General features: G+C 57.3%; 1 protein-coding gene across 1 annotated transcript in view; it reads left to right on the top strand.

The window, feature by feature from the left end:
* The first annotated feature begins 2,819 nt into the window (after positions 1–2,819).
* Positions 2,820–19,892, top strand: part of KCNIP3 (potassium voltage-gated channel interacting protein 3) — a 97,882-nt gene continuing 80,809 nt past the window's right edge. The window contains exons 1-2 of the mRNA XM_055400506.2: positions 2,820–2,955; positions 18,344–18,509. Coding sequence (XP_055256481.1) covers positions 2,854–2,955; positions 18,344–18,509 — 268 coding nt within the window. The 5' untranslated portion in view covers positions 2,820–2,853. The remainder of the gene's footprint in view (positions 2,956–18,343; positions 18,510–19,892) is intronic.

Raw genomic sequence — 19,892 nt, 5'->3', positions numbered from 1 at the left:
TTAACCTTTTTTGGGTCTGATGCACTGGCAAACGGAGAAGGCAATGGCACCCCACTCCAGTACTCTTGCCTGGAAAATCCCATGGATGGAGGAGCCTGGTGGGCTGCAGTCCATGTGGTTGTGAAGAGTCGGACACGACTGAGCGACTTCACTTTCACTTTTCACTTTCATGCATTGGAGAAGGAAATGCAACCCACTCCAGTGTTCTTGCCTGGAGAATCCCAGGGACGGGGGAGCCTGGTGGACTGACGACTATGGGGTTGCACAGAGTCGGACACGACTGAAGTGACTTAGCAGCAGCAGCAGCACTGCCAAAGAGTCTCCAGAAACTCAGACATTCACAAGGAGAGTTAGCCACCGCCTATGAGTCCATACCACTGTTAGGCTTGCTGAGGCCCATGTGGGGAGCTCTGCTCCAGGGTGTCCTTGACCTCCACACTCTCCTAACCTTTCTCTTTCCTGCATCTCCCACAGGCCTGGGCAGGACCAGTTCAGAGTGCTCTGGAAAAACCCCCGTGGGCACGGGGGGAAAAGAGAGATGGGGGGCACACATGCAGGCCAACCCCATGTGTGATTTATGAGGGGTACACCCTCGGTGGCAGCTACGGCTGGAGCTTCTCCAGGCCCACGTTGGTAGAGGACTGGTGGGGGCTGGGGCATGTGGGCAGCTGCCCTGTTTTGTTGTATTGCTGCTGCTGCTAAGTCACTTCAGTCGTGTCCGACTCTGTGTGACCCCATAGACGGAAGCCCACGAGGCTCCCCCGTCCCTCGGATTCTCCAGGCAAGAACACTGGAGTGGGTTGCCATTTCCTTCTCCATTGTTGTATTGGGTTGGCTAAAAAAGCTCATTTGGGTTTTTTCGTAAGATGAGCTCCTTGACACTCATTAACGTGTAAATTCAGAAGAAGGCGTATCTGGTAAAGGAAGTTCAGGCTTCACCCCAAACCAGGAGCAGGGATGGGGCCTCCTCCAGTCCTGCCTCGTTTGACTAGGCCGTAATTATGGCCAGGTCTGTCTTGGACAGAACGACTGGCAAGTTCCTAAGCTGATGTATGCAGCATGGGAGGTTCGGCAGGGTCTTAGCCATGTACATCACTTAGGGATGAAAGTAATGGGCTTTGTGTACCAGCTTTGTCACTTTCTAGGTCCCAGTGGAGCCAGTGGTAAATAACCCACCTGCCAGTGCAAGAGACATAAGAGACACGGGTTTGATCCCTGGGTCAGGGAGAGCCCCTGGAGGAGGATATGGCAACCCACTGCAGTATTCTTGCCTGGAGAATCCCATAGACAGGGGAGCCACGGGGTCGGAAAGAGTTGGACACGACTGAGTGACTTGGGGCAAATCCTTCACCTTTTCTGGGTCTCCCTTTCATCATCCACAGAGATAATGACACCTCCCTGCCGAGGCCACTGTGAGGACTCAACCTGCTGGGGCAGGGGTGGGGTAGGGTGCCGATTGCTCAGAGCCGAGATCACCAGGTCTCCAGGCTCTCAAGGAGCTCAGCCTCTGCCCTGACCCAACAGCTGCAGGGGTCTTGCACTCTCCTCGGGCCGGGTTGCCCCCGTGGTCAGCTCCAGGGTCCACTGAGTCCCTGCCCGGTGTGAGGCCCAGGCAGTCCAAACTCCTCCTCCCTCGGTGGGTCAACTGCTCCAGACTTTTCTTCCTCCCGGGACCTGAACGTTGGAGCTGACTGGCTGGTGCAAACACACACAAATGGAGAAGGGAGTGCAAGTGCACTCAGAGGAGGGGGTGGCTCAGGGCTCTGTTTCCATGGGAACCAGTGGCACAGGCGGGCTCCTTCCTGGGGAGCAGAAAAGGGAAACTTGGCTGAGGTTTTGGGCACCTGGCTCCTGCGTGCTTTTTCTGGGGGCTGAGCAAATGCCCCAGAGTCTGCCCTCCCGCGGGGCGGGAAGGAGACTCCCTCCCCAGGATGTCCAGGGACCCTCACCTTTCCTCCACATCTGCCCCGGGAAAGTCTGGCCAGGTCCCTCAGCTGCCCTGATGTGGCCCCAACCTCAGACACAGACAGCAGGGAGAGATGCTGGGCTCCCTGGAGAGTATAAGCAGTTCAGGGTTGGGGAGAGCTCCCTCCATGGCAGGTCCCCATGTGGGGCGAAGCGGGGCACAGGTGAAACAGGTTGAAGGCCCCCTGGCCTGTGACCCGCAAGATGTGGCCTTGGTACCCGTCACCATCCCTGGGTGGTGCGTCCCCATCGCTGGGGCCATTGCAGGCCCAGCACCCAGAGCTATGTCCCCACTAGGAGCAAGCTCCGGATGCTGGGGGTGCCCAGAAGTCACCTTCAGGGCTGCTGGAGGGAGACCAGAGAGACCCCTCTCCAAATCCCAGCTTGACCGTAAAGGCCCAAGGTCATAGGCAGGGCTTGGGGTCACTCCACCCATTGTCCATAAGGGGCTGGTAGCATGAGGGAGGGCGCAGCCAGGAGGGAAGGAGCTGGCCTGTTCTGGAAAATGCTCTGGGAGGCTCTCCGTTGGGCAGGAACGCCAGGGCTCTCTCCACATCCCCCAAACTTCCCCCTCCAAGGTTAGGGAGCAGAGAGTGTGTGAGAGAGACAGACGGGATGGAAGGTGGGCACAGACAGAGACCCCGGGTGACAGGGGCAGAGGGGCGACCCCGAGGGAGAGCCGGACTGGGAATGGCTTACAGAGCGTGGGGCGGGGAGACCGGGAGAGGGCCGGGAAGGCTGAGTGAGAGAGCGAAGGAGAGGCGCGCGCGGAGGGAGGCTGAGCCCCGACCGACACCCAGCGGAGGGGCGGAGCCCGGAGGCGCGCGGCGGGCAGGGTGGGCGCGGGGCGCGGAGCCGCAGCCGCGCAGACGGCCGGCCCCGGCAAGCATGCGGCAGCTGCCCGCGCGCCCGGCAGGCCCGTTCCCCTCGGCTGCGCGCAGGGGAAGCCGGCAACAGTTTTCTCGTTTGTCCAGGATGCAGCGGGCCAAGGTAGGCTCCGGCGGGGCTGCGCGCTCGCCCAGGGCTGGGGAGTGGGGGCTTCGGGGGTTTACCTGGACCAGGGAGCCTTGCTGTGCCTCTTTGCTTGACCCCATTCCCTGCTGTCCCCTGTAGGGTCGCTATGAAAAAAGTAAGTGTTGCGGTGTCCTGTCTGGGAGGCTAGACTTCTGGGGTCCCCTTCAGACGGCAAAGGCTTTAGGTGTTTGTGGAACAGAAGCTGGACAGAGGAGTAGCTTGGGGTCAGCCGTGTGGTTCAGTTAAGTCCCTGGGGCAAGCGCCAGAGTGCTGACCCCAAGCCTCCGACTCATTAGTGCTGGGGAAAGGCTGAATGCTGGGAGCGGGTGTCTTACCTTTGAAGGCTGGTCAATGAGTGCATCATTTAATTATCCAAGTAATTAATGAATATCCACTTCCTGAAGGGCTAGAAGACCCCTGACAAGGACACATGCGGTTAATTCCCGCTCTGGGGCTGTTGGGAGGTTGGAGAGAGAGAGAAAGCAAGGGAAATGCCTGGAGTAGAGTTCAAGAGATGGTGTCAAGGAGTTGGGAAGGATGAAGAATAATTAATGCAGAATAACGAGAAAAGGAAAATAAGCTCCCCCCTCTCAGAAGACAGTGAACACTCAGAAAATCTGCTGATGCTTTGCCACCTCCCCACATGTTTGGGACAGTCTTGCTTTGGAGGGAAGAAGAAACACCAGGATTAGATTTGTCTGCTTGTAACAGAACAACCCAAATAACAGTGGTTTGAACACACTTGCTTGCATTTCTCACACAGAAGTCCAAAGGGAGGCAAGAGAGGGCTGGCACGGAGGCCCTATGATCCACAGGGACTAGTGCCATCTGTCTCAGCAGGGACTCAGGCTCCATCTGTCTCACTGGCTTCCATTCTAGAGGTTACCTTAAGGTCCAAAATGGCTGCTGGAGTTCCAGCCAACACACACAGGCTGCAGGAAGTAGAAAGAAGGAAGGGCCAAAAAAAACACAGCAACCCTCTAATAAAGTCAGGGCTTTGTGAGTAGAAGAATAGATACTGGGTTGGTGTCTGCCAGTCTCCCCACCAGCTCCATGCCCTTCCCCCGAGATGGATTCCTACCTCTCTGTCACTCATGAGGACAGGCAGTCCAGAGTGGGCTTGTGGCTGCTGGCCCCAGGCCACCCACCCCTGCACTGTCTGCTCCATCACTCAGTGGTGTCAGGAGGATAGGTAGAGGTGCTGACATGAGATCCTTCGAGCATGCCGGCAGGGCATGTTAAAAAGGTGTTTTTCTCCCCGTCGCCTTAAGTCTCCCCCGCCACTACCAGGCAGACAGGGCAAGAGTAGAGAAACTTAGAGCTCACACACTGTGTGCTCACTGTGCACACATGCCGCAGCCCTCACAGGTCACGTGCATCCTTGGGCATCAGTCTGAGCCTGCGACACACAGCCACACCCTGCGGCTGTACCCATGCTTGGCCGGGTTGCCGAACCTGCAGAGGTGGGGCTTTCGACTGAGTCAAGCTGCGTGCAGGTGTGCATTCAGCCTGCTGTGTCTTCCAGCCACTTGACAATCCCCCTTCTCTTGCCTTTCCCCCACTGGCCCCTACCTGCCAGGAGGTCACACCCTGTCCCTGCCAGATGAGTGTGGTGAGTGGTTCCCGTCCTCCACGTGTATCTGGCCCTTCCGTTGGTTAGGGACCCCACACTGGCCCCTGCCCTCTCTCACAGCCAGCCCCCAGTGGGTCCACCGTGCCTGCCAGTGCCCTTCCTACCGCTGGCCTGGCTGGAGACTGGAGCGGGCCCCACACCGTCAGTTGTGGGCCAGGCAGGGACAGTGATCATCACTGTCGCCAAGGTCAGCAGGGAGATGATGAAAAATCAGCTCCTTCTCAGTGAAGAGTCTGCTTGTGACGCAGGAGACGCGTGTGTGGTCCCTGGGTCAGGAAGGTTCCCTGGAGAAGGAAAATGACCACCTGCTCCAGTATTCTTGCCTGGAGAATCCCATGGACAGAGGAGTCTGAGGGGCTACATACCGTTTGTGGGGTCACAAGAATCAGACAGGACTTAGCAACTAAACTGCCACCACCCCCACTAGAGGCAGTAGGGGCTACAGTTCAGAGCACAGGCTGGGAGGCGGCCTGACTCACCCATCCTCATCGTCTGTCACTGTCATTTGTGGGTCCTCACAAAGTCCTGAGAGGGTGGGCCCTGCCACTTCCCTTCTATAGACACAAGGCTTGGGGTCGGGGGTGACGGGGGTGGGCGTGCTGCTCGCCCAGCACGGGGCCAGGACTTGAACTCCCTGAGATCTTAGGAAAAAGGAGCAAACAGAACCCTTGCTCTGCTCCTGGATCTTCAGGGAGAGATGTCTTCATGGCCTGGCATGTCCACTGGGACTCTCTACCTGCCCAGGTTCCTGCCTTCTTACTGGGAGTTTGTGGGAGGCAGTCCCTAATTTTTTCCCTTATTTCCAAGTATAGTAATCACAACCCTGAATTGAAATGGCGAGTGAAGTGGTTCTGACTGTTCGCTGGGACAAGGCCAGGGCTGAAAGGCAGAAGCGGCCACTCCTCCCTCCAGGGTCTTTCCAACAGGCTCTGCACCTAGATTATCTCTCTGGACCCCCATGTGGCCCCCCCAGGTAGTGCTTGGTATTGTGCCCACTTTACAGATGAGGAAACTAAGGCCCACCCTACATTGCAAGCTACAAAGTGTTACAGCGGGAATTTGAACCCTGCTTTGTACTCCAAAGCTCAGTTCCCTATGGCTTGGGGGGGATGGACGGGGATGTCATGGGAGAAGGGTACAGGGAGAGAGGAGTGTGCCTATAACCAGGCAACTGAGGAGATGCCCCAGCCCAGTTGGGGGCTGGCCCCATGGAGTTGTTGCCTATTGCACCCTCCGAATACTTTAGTGAGTACACACGGGTCAGACCCCACCCCAACCGTGTCTCCTGGATTATTCATGTGACCTTGAGCCAGCCACATCCCCTCTTCTGGGGGCTCCAAAGGATAGGATCCCAATGTTTTGACACCAGGAGCCCTTTTCTTATCCAAATCTGCTGCAAGCATGGGAGCTGCTTTGCCAGCTGAGGCTGGGGGGCCATCTGCTCTCCCACCCCATCCCCCACCCAGGAGCATCTGCACAGCCCTGAATGTGGCCTCTGTGAGGAAGAGGGGAGACCCTGGTTTCCAAGGCGAAGAAAAAAGAAGGGAAAGAACTTGGCGCGCCTCCCTTTGCTGGTCCTGCAGCCCCGGCTGGAAGGAGACAGTGCAAAGGAGGGTGCAGTGTGGAATGAGTCACTGTGCGGCCCCTCCCCCATCTCCAGCTGACTGATGTTTCTCTGGAACAGGCAGGTGCATCTGTCAGCTGTGATCAGCCCACATCGCGGAGCGTCACAGAACATCCACGTGATGGGGTCAGAGCCAAGGGGACCCACAGGCGCCGGAGCGAGGGGTGGGTGTGGAGTTAGCTGAGCTGACCTGAGAAGGACGGCTGAAAGGGCCTGGCGCAACTCTGATCTGTTGTCTGAGGTCTCTGCCCAGCGCTCCCCTCCAGCAGGCGGCCCACACCCACGCCATGCTCAGCCAGTCAGAGCGTCTGCTGGTCTTTCCCGGCCTCACCTCTACCTTTTCAGCCACCCCCTGCCCTTCCTGGTCCCCCAGCACTTGCCTTTCGAGTCAGGCAAGGGAGAAATCCGAGACCTGCTGCTGCTGCTCTGCCCTGTGCCCAGCCCACCCTGGCCCTGTGTTAAGATCCTCTCTCGGCACTTCGCTGGTGGTCCAGTGGTTAAGACTCTGAACTTCCATAGCAGAGGGCTCAGGTTCAATCCCTGGTCAGGAGATGCAAGAGACGTGGGTTCAATCCCTGGGTCTGAAAAATCCCCTGGAGGAGGGCATGATGACCCACTCTAGTATTCTTGCCTGGAGAATCCCATGATCAGAGGAGCCTGGTGGGCTACAATCCACAGCGTTGCAAAGAGTCAGACACGACTGAAGCCACTTAGCAGACATGGGTTCTATCCTTGGTAAGGGAACTAAGAGTCTGCATGCCACGGTGTGCAGCTAGAAAAAAAAGATCTTGTCTCAAGATGGGCCCTCTGGGCAGTGACTCCAGAGCGCCAAGTACTCGCCCCAGCTCTGCCCAGGTGACTCTGTGAACGTGGGCAGTGTCCATCCCCTCCCCCGGCCTCAGATGTGCTCCCCACCTCTGCTGGGCCCTCACCTGAGGTTGGGCCTTGTGCTGAGCAGAGGGGGCTGGGGGGCCACAGTGCAGATCACCCTGCCCCTACATACATGTATGCCCCCTGGCCTGTCACAGAGCCCACCCCCAGCATCTGGAATTGATGGGCCAGCCAAGCACGAACGTAGCTGTGGAAGTAACACGGCTGTGCCTCTGGGCTCAGTTCAGGCCCCTCACGCCTTAGCCATGTGTCCTCAGACAGGTTATTTAGCTTCTCTGTTCCATGGTCTCCTCGTTTTCCTCCTTGGTAAATAAAATACTCCATCAATCCGGCCCCCCCACACCCCGTGCAGAGAGAGCTCTGTAAATGAAGCTAGTATCAGTGTGGTCATTCTTGGGTCACTGAGTCGAGCCTGTGAAGGGCACCCCAACGGGATAGTGCGATTCGTGAGCGGCTCGAGTCCACCCCTGGGTTGGTGAGAAGCCCTCACTGCCTGGGCAGCGAAGGGCAGGTGTGGAGATGGTGTGCTGGCAGAGGTGGCAGCACTAGAGGCAGGGCAGCGCCAGCGCAGTGGTCCCCTCCTCGGCTGCAGCATTCTGAGGGGAGCAGCACCCAGGCATGTGTGTGTGTGAGCGTGTATGCGTGCCTGTGTGCACGTGTGAGTTCTGCAGGGGCTCACGACAGTCTCACCTCCCCTCCCATCCAGGAGGCAGGCTGCCTGGCTGGCATCTATTGATGCCCAGGGGTGGGCGGAGAACCGAGCGCTCCCCCCTCCTCCTGCGAAGCCTTCCCCTCCCAAATCCTCAGGGCCTGCCTGACTCGACGCCCACTGCCACTTCCTGCCATCTGTCCTGAGTGATGGAAATAGAGCGAGCGAAGACGAGTGGGCGCTCACGAGCCTGCCTGCAGCAGTCCCCGTGGACGGAGTCAGGGCGCCAGGCAGCCCCACCTGGAGCCTGCACATCCCTGCCGGCCCAGACAGCCCCCCTCCCCACCCCTCTCCCTCCCTGGGGGAAAGGGAGAGTGTGAACGCGAGACCCCTTCCTCCCACAGATAAGGCCCAGAATTTCCTATCTGGTGGGATAAGCACTCTAAACCTTGGCTGCACTTCCATAGAGTGGTGCAGGCCCCACTGAATCAACAATGCAGCCCCCGGGGAAGACAGAGGTGGGGAGACTTCCCAAGTGATTCTGATGTGCAACCAGCTGAGCAGAGCTAGTTGGGTGGCCCTGCTGACGTCACTGGGTCGTGGGCTGGGCCCTCCCTTTGCATGGGGCAGCCAGACCCTCAGGCAGCACCAGGAGGGTGAAGAATAGTGCTGATCACTCCTGCTGGGGGCGGGGTGTGTCACCACATTTAACCTCCCCCATAGTCCTGTGAATTATCCCCATTTTATAGATAAGCAAACTGAGGCTTGGGTCTTCCCCCATGGCTCAGTGGAAAGAATCCGCCTGCAGTGCAGGAGACACAGACAACATGGGTTCGATCCCTGGATTGGGAAGATCTCCTGGAGGAGGGAATGGCAACCCACACAAGTATCATTGCATGGGAAAATCCCATGGACAGAGGAGCCCGGTGGGTTACAGTCCATAGAGTCACAAAGAGTGGGACACAACTGAAGCGACTGAGCACACACACACACAGTGAGCCTCAGAGCGCTCAGGGACTTCCTCCAAGGCCTCCCAGCCAGGAGAGACGCGCCCCGGTTTCACGTCCCTGTCCCTGTTGATCACAGACCTCTTCCCGCCGTACTTGGCTGAAATATCATTCTGCTCGAAATCTGCTCTCCCCCGCCCCCCAGAAGTCTTCCCTGCCTCCCCAGCTAGGTGTGTCTTCTGAATTAGAGTGGGTCCTGGCGGCCCTTAGGAAGCTGTTCATGCTGTTTCTCATGCACAAAGGCCTGCAAACATTTGGGAGAAGCTAGCCATGCCTTTTGCATATGCGTGAACTCAATCACTTTTACCTCTGGGAAAAGGAGCCTGGATGTTTTCACCCCAAAGGCTGCCACCTATGTGCCCATAGGTCACCTCTGCCAAGCCTTCTCTGAGATGCTCTTTGAGGGTTTTCTGGAGCCCAGCTGACAAGAACCCCAAAGACTGAGCCAGTTGCTCAAAGGTGTGTCCCTAATGGCCTGATCAGATGGGCCTCCACAGGATGGAGCTGTGCCCACTGGGCATGGGGCAGTGCACAGGGGCAGCTGCCCCGTGGGCTGCTGGCCTTTCTGGGAGCCTGTGGTGGGGGTGGGGGAAGCCACAGGGTAGAATGTCCCAGCTGCGGTCCCAGTGGTTTGTTTAAAATGACCTGGTCTCTTTCTGAGGTGTGGTGAAAACTCTTAGATGATGACTGAGAGTGGAGTGTTCTCATGGAGAGTCTGGACCGCTTTTGGGGGGAGCTGGAAGGCATGGGGGGTATTCTTCCTGTACCATCTCCATGGTGACGATGTCAAAGTTACTGAGGAGTCACCTTGACCCTTCCATTGCTGCTCACACCTATGGCAGAACCTAAGTACCCACCACGCTAATATGCCGCTGCCTGTCCCACTACCTGCACCTGGCTCCGTGCTCCACCATTTTCCCCTCAACCTGGGCAGACCCCAAGCTGGCCTTCAGCCTCATTGTGCCCCAGTTCCCCTCCACACTCCACCAGACCACCTTTCTGAAACAACTCTGATGGACCCTAGTCTGGACTTGGGTGGGAGAGAGGAGTTGGGGGTAGGGTGTGCCCTGGTAGCAGCAAGCTGCCCACAGCCCCACAGCTGGAAGGTCTAGAATGGCGCCGGCCAGTAGAAATGAATTTCATGGTGCTTCCCTCGTGGTCCAGTGGTTAAGGATGCCCTGCCAGTGCAGGGGATTCAGGTTCAACCCCTAGTCGGGGAGCTAAGATGTCATAAGCCGTGGGCAGCTAGGCCTGTGCACCCCAACTAGACAGAAGCCCACGTGCTACAATGGAGATTTCACATGACCCAATAAGACCCAACACGGCCAAAAAAAATTTTTTTTTAAAGAAGTATATTGTAAGGCACAAGTGTCACTTTAAATGGTCAGGCAGACACATTAAAGAAAGCAAATTTAAAAAGAAAATTTTAAATAATATATTCTGTTTAATCCAATGTAAATATTATTTCAGTGTGTGCTCATATAAAAATTATTAATAAGCTATTACCCTACTAAGAAGAATTTGAACTCCAGTGTGTGTTTGCACACTAGTCCATTTGGACTAGTCTCATTTCAAACATTCAGTAGCCACGTTCAGCGCGTGGCGGATGCGTGGGACACCCAGTCCCAGAGGACTCAGTTCTCTGAGCTGAGCTGAGCAAGGGAGCCCTCCGGCTGCAAGTTTTCTAGCTGTTTGTATTCCTTCACCGATTTTGTCTTGTCTGCCTTCACAGATTTTGTCTTGCCTGCTGCAACCTGTGCTATAGTTTCTTATTTTTCTTAAAATTAACTCATGTTTTAAATTTCCATAAATTCAGTTAAAAGGGAATCAGTAGATCATTCTTGTAAAAGGAGAGCTGGTAGCAGGTGCTGAGGTAACCATAACAACGTCCCCCAAACAAAACAAGAGCATTGAATTCTAGCGGCCCCCAACCCTCTCCCTTCCACTCTTGCCTGCTGAGGCTCTGGGCTGAAGCTAAAGGGATGCTTCGGGCACCCAGAGTCTAAGTCAGGGTCCCCAGCTTCTGGGGTCTAATACCTGATGATCTGAGGTGGAGCTGACATAATAATGATAGAAAGAAAGTGCACAGTAAATGTAATGCTCTTGAGTCATCCCCAAAGCACACCCCCTCCATTCCATGGAAGAACTGTCTTCCACGAAACCCGTCCCTGGTGCAAAAAATGTTGAGGACCGCTGATCTAAGTCATCCCCTCTCCCAGACAGGAGATTCTCCCAGGCGTTCCCTTCCTGGAGCCAATGCACGTGTGCGTGCTAAGTCCCTTCAGTCATGTCCGACTCTGCGACCCCATGCACTGTAGCCCGCCAGTCTCCTCTGTCCATGGGATTCTCCAGGCAGGAATTCTAGAGTGGGCTCCCATGCCCTCCCCCAGGGGATCTTCCCAACCCAGGAAGTGAACTCCTGGGTCTCCTGCACTGGAGGCAGATTCTTTGCCACTGAGCCACCTGGGAAACGCCCTGGAGCCAATGACCTCCAGCCGAAGCCCAGCAGTGAACACACCTGAGTGTGAATGAGCGGGCCTTGGGCCACAGAGAACACACCAGAAGGGAACATGCTGATCTTGGTGAGAGGGCATGGGAAAGACCTATTCCAGGATTTGTGCTCCAGCTGGGTGATTTGCAGGGGGCCTAAGGAACCCTGAAAGATGGATGTGGGCGTTAAACACGGCACCTCTCCAAGCACCCAAAATAGTGCCTGCTGGAAAGTAGATGCCTCCCCAGAACGGTGCCCTTTCTGTACAGCCCCTGCTCCGCCAACTTCTCATAGACCTGGGACTTGAAGAAGGGAAGCTGATGCCTGCCTTTGGACCCCTCCTGGAGGGCTGGAGCTGTGAGTGTGGGCTGAGTGGCCGGAAATGCCTCAGCACAGCAGCAGCGCATGCCCTGAAGGCACCTTGTCAGCCTTGGAGGAGGCTACAGGTCTCGGGCCAGCCTAGGGCCACTTCTGGGACCTGGCTCGGAATGGGATGCTCACTGTTTGGGGTCGCTGTGTGACCTCACAACCCAGATCTTCCGGCTTCACTGGTCTCTGCCACCCAGCTCCGGCCGTCCCCTCCCCTGAGGGCCATGGAGGATGAAAGGATGGCTCCATCCTTGTTCAAATGCATCAGACAAGAGCAGGAGGGAAGAAAGCCTCAGCAAATTATGGCGAGAGCTTCAGGGGGCTTTCACTCAGGCATTTTAGGATATTTATTGAGTGTTTTGTGTGTGTTTGTGTTTTTTAAATATTCTTTTTTTGTATGTATGAAAGTATTTTTTTAAATGGAAACTTCATTGAGACCACTGCAGACTCACTTGCAGCTGTAAGAAATAAAACAGAGGGACTTTCCTGGTGGTCCAGTGGCTAAGACTCTGAGCTCCCAATGTAGGGGGCCTGGGACTCATCTCTGCTCAGGCAACTAGAGCCCCCATGCTGCAACAAATAAAAAAGATCCTGTGTCCTGAAACCAAGACCTGCCATAGCCAAATAAATAAATAAATATTTAAAAAAGAAATGAAACAGATCCCGAGTGCCCCTCACCCAGTTCTCCATGCACTCGTGTGTGTTGAGTCCTGCGCACTTAAACCCACAGACACACAGTATCATATGTGTCCGTTCGTGTTTCCTTCACTGCAGTCAACACACTCGACAGTCCATCACTGCAAGGACTCTGTTGACCTTACAGCCACACCGCCTCCCCTCTCCCACCTTTCCCCATCCTTAACCCCTGTCCCGCTAACCTGTTCCATTTCTAAACTGCTGCCACTTTGAAATGTTACATAAATAGGATTATATCGTATGTGACCTTCTGAAATTTTGGCCGTTCCGATAGTATGATATCTCCTTATGGTTTTGTTTGCTTCTCCCTGGCGCCTCATGATGTGGAACATCTTTTCACGGGCTTCTTTGCCACCTGTCTGTCTTCCTTGGTGACATGTCTGTGCTAGTCGTCTGCCCATCTGCTAGCTAGAAGCTTTGTTCTTTTACTGCTGGGTTTTGGAAGTGAGGGTCTTTTGAGTGTCAGGCTCTCTGATGGGGAAGAGCAGTTCACACCGCAGGTCAGGGTCTGCTCTAGGAGCCAGCATTCCAGGAGAAAGAGACAGAAATGCACCCAGGTAAACAAATAAACAGGCTAAGTTTAACAGCCAGCTATGCTGGGGATCACAGCAGGTACTGATGTGGGTGAGGAGGTGGAGGTCTCCCAGCACCTGATCTGAGTGAGGCCTGACCGGGAGAAGCAGTCCATCTTGAATGTCCAGGAGGAGTATGCAGGTGAGAGGGGGAGGGATTGCAGCTAAAGGTGCAGAGAAGTGTGCAGGGGGAGGGGAGTGTGCAGGTGAGGGGGGGGGAACTTCAGGTAGCGGTGTGGAGAAGTGTACAGGAGGAGGGGGAGTGTGCAGGGGAGAAGGGGGTGTGCAGGTGAGGGAGCAGAGTGTGCAGGGGGAGGGGGTGTGGAGGGGGAGGAGGGTGTGCAGGGGGAAGGAGGGGGTGTGCTCGGGGGAGGGGTTGTGCAGGGGGACAAAGAGTGTGCAGGTGGGGGCAGGGAGTGTGCAGGGGGGAGGGGGTGTGCAGGGGGAGGAGGGTGTGCAGGGGTAGGGAGGGGTGTGCAGGGGGAAGAGGGTGTGCAGGGGGAAGAGGGGGTGCAGGGGGGAGGGGGTGTGCAGGGGAGGAGGGTGTGCAGGGGTAGGGAGGGGGTGTGCAGGGGGAAGAGGGTGTGCAGGGGGGAGGGGGTGTGCAGGGGAGGAGGGTGTGCAGGGGGAGGGGGTGTGCAGGGGGAGGAGGGTGTGCAGGGGGAGGGAGAGTGTGTGCTGGCGGGAGGGAGTGTGCAGGGGGAGGAGGGTGTTCAGGGAGAGGGGGTGTGCAGGGGGACAGGGAGTGTGCAGGTGGGGGCAGAGAGTGTGCAGGGGGGAGGGGGTGTGCAGGGGGAGGAGGGTGTGCAGGGGTAGGGAGGGGGTGTGCAGGGGGAAGAGGGTGTGCAGGGGGAAGAGGGTGTGCAGGGGGGAGGGGGTGTGCAGGGGAGGAGGGTGTGCAGGGGTAGGGAGGGGGTGTGCAGGGGGAAGAGGGTGTGCAGGGGGGAGGGGGTGTGCAGGGAAGGAGGGTGTGCAGGGGGAGGGGGTGTGCAGGGGGAGGGAGAGTGTGTGCTGGCGGGAGGGAGTGTGCAGGGGGAGGAGGGTGTTCAGGGAGAGGGGGTGTGCAGGGGGACAGGGAGTGTGCAGGTGGGGGCAGAGAGTGTGCAGGGGGAGGGGGCTTAGGCGTCCCTCCCCCACTTCCAAGGCCTCAGAAAGCCGCGCAGCACTGCGGGTGGCGGAGACCCCCTGAAAGTTGGAACCAGGAGGCCACAAGTACACTGTGGCCCTGGCGTGCCCCCAGGCATCTGAGACTTAGTTTGTGCTTCTGTGCTTAGTCGCTCAGTCCTGTCTTTACAACCCTATGGTCTGTAACCCGCCAGGCTCCTCTGTCCATGGGATTCTCCAGGCAAGAATACTGGAGTGGGTTGTCATTTCCTCCTCGAGGGGATCTTCCTGGCCCAGAGATCCAACCTGTGTCTCTGGAAAGCCACCTGGGAGACTTAGTTTGCTCACCTTTAAGATGGGCAGATGCTGCCAACCTCCTATAGTTGTCATAACAATGAAGTGCCCTTAAGGCCCAGAAATGCAGGAGTGGGGTTCTCCACCCTGCCCTGTGGGCCCTTCGAGCACCACTCTCCTCCCGGTAGGACAGAACCCCGGGTCACCTGCTGGGTCTCCGCACATCAGCCCAGTCCTGACTGCAAGACAGAGTCCCCAGGAACTAGCCCCGGGCTCTGTGAGGGCCGCCCCTGCCAGCTGCCCAGTGCTGTCCTGAGGCAGGGGCCCCGATAGACAGCTCCTACCCAGGCTCTGAGCCCCTCCTGGGCTTCCGCTCTGACCTTCTCCACTTGGCCCACGTACACAGCGTTCAGCAAAGAGTTCATGAAATCATGAAGGGCCAGCTGCCCACTGTCCCCCACCTGCCTCCTGGGCTGAAATAAAGACCTGATTCATCGAGGCCTTTTCTCTCCTGAATAAGATCATTAATAATGGAGAAGGTCTCTGTCTGTCAGCCTGGGCAGGGCCTATGTACGTGTGTGTGTGTAAGTGTGGAGGGCGCCTCCCTCAGCATCCCTGGCACCTGGGGCCCCTGGCCACCCCCACCAACCCCCCTTTCTGCCCTGTTGGGATGGTGAGCCCAGTCCAGCTATAGCTCTGAGCACCACTGACCGCCCCTGACAGCAGGCCAGGCTAAGTCTGGGAGAAGGGAAAAGCGTGGAGAGGCTGCTGAGCATGTGTGTTGGAGGGGCGGCCTGAGGGGGCGACAACCACATTGGGGACGGCAGCCGGGACCTGGCTGGAAAGATCGCCAAAGTCAGGATAAGCAGTTGGGTATTGCCGGGTCTAGACAGCTGCTTCATCGAAAGCTGACCAGGAGGTCCACTGCCCAGCCCCAAATATGGACTGCCCTCGTGGGCCATGAGCCAGCTCAGCTCCTGGAGGGCTCCCCAACCCAATGAGAGCCCACAGGAAGCAACACACCAGCCTCTCCTCACCTGAGCATTTGGTCAGACTCCACAGTTTAGGGGACGTTTATAGGGTTTTTCTTATTCCTCAAGTTTAGGAAAGCCACCACAGAGGACAGGCAAGAATTTAAAAGGCCAGAAGCTTGCTTTTGCAGCTCTCCTTGCAGCCAGAGACGAGACATATGACGTGAGCTGGGACAGGCTGACCCCTCTGCTCTTGACCTTGAACCTGGAGCCAGTGACTCAACCGAGACTCCCACGGAGTGGTGACACCAGTGGGGGTCCCAGGCCCAGTGCCCCTGGACGGCAGCACCAGCAGCAGCAGAGGTCCTGATCCTGGCCCATGGGTGGCCGTGACTGAGGTCTGGCTGGCCATCAGCCTGCTCTCTGCCCTGGTCTGTCTTCCAAGGCTGTCTCTGTCTGTCCCGGGGAGGCTGTGAATGGCCTGGGTCCCCCACCATTGATTCCTCTCCAGTTACCATCCACCTGGGTGCATTTTTCTGGTCCTTGTACCCGAGAACCCGACCATCACAGGGACTGTGCTGGAGTCTCTGCATCTGCAGAACTTGCCCAAATGTACATCTGTTTGTGATGTATTTCGGACACTCATGTACTTTTCAGGACTGTATAAATGTCTGCCTGTGATGCAGGAGTCACAGGAGACATGGGTTGGATCATTGGGTCTGGAAGATCCCCTGGAGGAGAAAATGGCAACCCACTACAGTATTCTTGCCTGGAGAGTCCCATGGACAGAGTAACCTGGTGGGCTACAGTCTTTGGGGTCGCAAAGAGATGGACACGACTGAAGTGACTGAGCATGCATGAATGCAGTGAAACCCCACTACCCTGGAAGGACATCACCACCACCAGTCCACTGGCCATCATCCTGGCCAGTCAACCCACCCACTCAGAACCGGGGCCCACGTGGGGTCGCTGCTTCCTCCCGTGCCTGGAACTCAGGCCGCGCATACTGGGTACAGTGAACATGGGGGCGACCTGGGGCCGTGACCCAACGGGCACAACTAGGGCACAGTCATCCTGAGCAGGAAACTTGACGCACAGGCAACAAATCAGACTCAGCAGATGCCCAGAGGGGCTGCCCTGCTGCCTGCCTGGGCACTGAGGATGGTGGGCTAATGACGGGCCACGAGAAGGCGGGCCAGGTGAGAGAGCTCCAGTTATCAATGCAGGAAAACAAGTCTCGCGGCTCCCGGGTCCCCTGTGACCGCTGGCTGGCCTCTCCCGACCCGCACTTGGTGGAGCTCACAGCCCAGCCTCTTAACCACTCACCCGCAGCTCCCTGCTCCAAGACTCCACCCGCCAGTTGTTTGAATTGTTTCTGCAGACGGTTGCAGTATAGAGTGGTGGGCTCCATCTGCGTACCCCCTCCTGGGGAGTCGTCAGGCCCTTCTGCAGCCTCTATTTGCCTCAAGGTAAAAAAAAATCAGGGGCTTCCCAGGTGGCTCAGTGGTAAAGAGTCTGCCTGCCAATGCAGGGGACCCAGGTTCCATCCCTGGGTCAGAAAGATCCCCTGGAGCAGGAAACGGCAACCCACTCCAGTATTCTTGCCTGGAGAGTCCCATGGACAGAGGAGCCTGGCGGGCTACAGTCCATGGGGTCGCAAAGAGACGGACACGACAGAGCAACTGAGCATGAACGCAAAAAATATTGGGGGTTCTGGGGTGAAGCAAGGAGGCCCGACTTTGCTGTGTGGCCCTGTGTGGATCTAGCCCCCTCTCTGGGCTTAGTCAGCGACGGATTTGGACTGGGATCTCTGACTGACATCCAGACTTGTGTCGGGGTCGGGGGGGAAGGTTGATGAGCCAGTCTGGACCCTCACCTCCCTCCTTCCAGGAGCCCCATCATGTGCCAGAGCAGGTGCCCAGTGGAGAAACCTACGGACCCTGCCCTCAGCTGGGAGTTCCTCCAGCAAACCACCGCTGCACAGTCCATGCCGTGGTGGAGCTGTGGATGCAAGGGTAGTCCCAACACCAGCAGCTTTAGAGGCTGGGGTGCTTCATGCAGGAGATGGCTTTCTAATTGGATCTTTTTTTATTTTATTTTACTTATTTTTATCTTGGGCTTTCCTAGCGGATCAGGTCGTAAAGAATCTGCCTGCGATGCAGGAGACCTGGGTTCAGTCTCTGTGTGGGGAAGATCTCCTGGAGCAGGGAATGGCTCCCCACTCCAGTATGGCTGCCTGGAGAATCTCATGGACAGAGGAGCCGGGCGGACTGCAGTCCATGGGGTCGAAAAGAGTACACGAATGAGCGACTAACACGCTCACATTTCCGTTTAATTTGTTTATTATTATTTGGGGCTGCACAGGCTCTTCACTGCTGCGTTCGGGCTTTCTTGAGTTGTGGCGCATGGGGAACACTCGCTAGTGGTGGTGCGTGGGCTTCTCATCGTGGTGGCCTCCTGTTGCAGAGCACACGCTCCAGGGCGTGGACGGGCTTCAGTAGTTGCTGCCCAAGGGCTTAGTTGCCCTGCAGCGCGTGGGATCTTAGTTCCCCCACCAGGGACTGAACTCATGTCCCCTACGTTGTAAGGCAGATTCTTGACCACTGGACCATCAGGGGAATCCCTGTTAGCTGGATTGTAAAGCATGAGCAAGGCTTGTGTGTGGAGGGAGTGTGTATTCACAGAGCAGCCTAGTGAGGCTGGCAGGGAGCGTGCCTGCGAGCAGAGGGTGCCCAGCCCCACGATGGCCCTGAACATCTTTCTCAGCCTGCTCCTCCAGCTTGGATCACCAGCGGACACTGCCTGTGCTTGCACGGTGACCTCGCCATGCAGGGTCAGAGGGTTTTTGGAGAGAGAGGGGAGGGTTGAGAGATGGGGCAGGAGGTGACCCACACCGGGGGCAGTGGCACCCTGGGAATCGTCCAGCGGGGCAGGGGTCTCCTCTCACATGCCCCCGGAAGGTGAGGCCCTGGGTGGAGTGAAGGACAGCCTCGTGGCGTCCTGGGGACGATCTGGAGGCGCCCGAGCCAGGGCTCACGGTCTCTCTGCCTGCTCCTGCTGCAGGAGGTGATGAAGGTGTCCGACGGCAGCCTCCTGGGGGAGCCCGGGCGCACTCCGCTGAGCAAGAAGGAAGGTGTGAAGTGGCAGCGGCCGAGGCTCACCCGGCAGGCCCTGATGCGGTGCTGCCTGGTCAAGTGGATCCTGTCCAGTGCGGCCCCACAGGGCTCAGGTAGGGGCTGGGCCCACTGGGGAGTGGGTGGGTGTCTGTCCTGAGCTCAGAGACCTACCTGGGGACCCCAGCCTGGACCTCTGCAGGGAGGGGCTTCTATTCATTCACGCCTGTCCCCGTGCACTGGTGTCCGTGCCCCGCGGGGCACAGAGCTCGAGGCAGGGCCCAGGGAGGCAGGGCCCAGGGAGGCGGGGAGTGTTGGGCCCTCACTGGGGTTCTCCCAGGAGGATGGAAACGGGTTCCAGAGCCTTGCCGGCTGGGTGACCTTTAGCATCACACTCTTCCTGAGTCCTCTGTGAAAAGAGGGGCTGGTACCCCGCTACAGGGCGCTCACATGTGCAGGGGCCTGGTGAGGAGGTGGCCCAGCCTTCGGCCTCCGCAGTCCTGCCCAGCACAGCCCGAGGGCTGGCCGTGGACTGCAGGCGGCGCTCTGGGCGTTGGCAGCAGACACGGCGGCCTGGCTCTTGCTGGTGATGCTTGGTGTCTGGGATGCAGTAAGTGATGCAGAAGGGACTTCGTGCAGCCCGTTCCCACACGTGTGCACACTCCGCACACTCACACCTGTACACACCCACTAAGCACTTGTGGCACACGCAGGCACGCATACCACACACTTGCGGTGACCACACACACAAGGCGTGCTTGAGAGTCTGCCTCTTTGACTTTAAGGAAAAGGTCGGACTTGGACCCCTGAATGCTGTGTCTCGTTCACTGTCTCAGACACGCTCTGTGATTTCCAGAGAGACCAAGTCTCCTTGACTGGAAAATGCGGACATTCATGACCCCAGCATCCCAGGCCTGATGCGGTGGGCGGCCAGCCACGTGTGCAGGCCAGGCCCCTGTCCTTGACCTGCACCCCTGCTCCATGGCACACCCCCATTGCGATTCCAGCCCCTTCATCTGCTTCCCGGAGCCCCTGCCGTCTGCGGTGCTTTGCCACCCTCCTCTGACCCTTTCGAGGCTCTGAAGCCTGTGGACACACATGTCAGGCCCATGGGGCTTCTGCACTTCTCGGGATGGAGCAGAAACATGAAGTCACTAGAAGTTCATGCAAACAGCTTAGCTGGGAAACTCACATGTTCAGGGAATGTTTTCCATCAGGGTAGGAACAGGGCGCAGACGTGAGCAGTGGCGCCCTCGTGTGGCCAGTCCTATGCGCCTAGGAGCCTTGCGTCTGCACGGACAGACCCCACTTGACCTCACTGGAGGCACACATTGTTTAATCTGATTGAAATGTAGTTGATTTATAATGTCGTGTTAATTTCCGCCGCACAGCGAAGTGATTCAGTTATACATACATACGTACATATTCCTCTCCATATTCTTTCCGTTGTGGTTTATCACAGGATATTGAGCACAGTTCCCTGTGCTGTGCAGTAGGAC

The sequence above is a fragment of the Moschus berezovskii genome, chromosome 11 (assembly GCF_049115385.1).
Source record: "Moschus berezovskii isolate FMDL1 chromosome 11, NW_MosBer_1.0, whole genome shotgun sequence".
NCBI classification, from domain to species: Eukaryota; Metazoa; Chordata; class Mammalia; order Artiodactyla; family Moschidae; genus Moschus; species Moschus berezovskii.
This window is presented reverse-complemented; position numbering and strand designations above follow the sequence as displayed.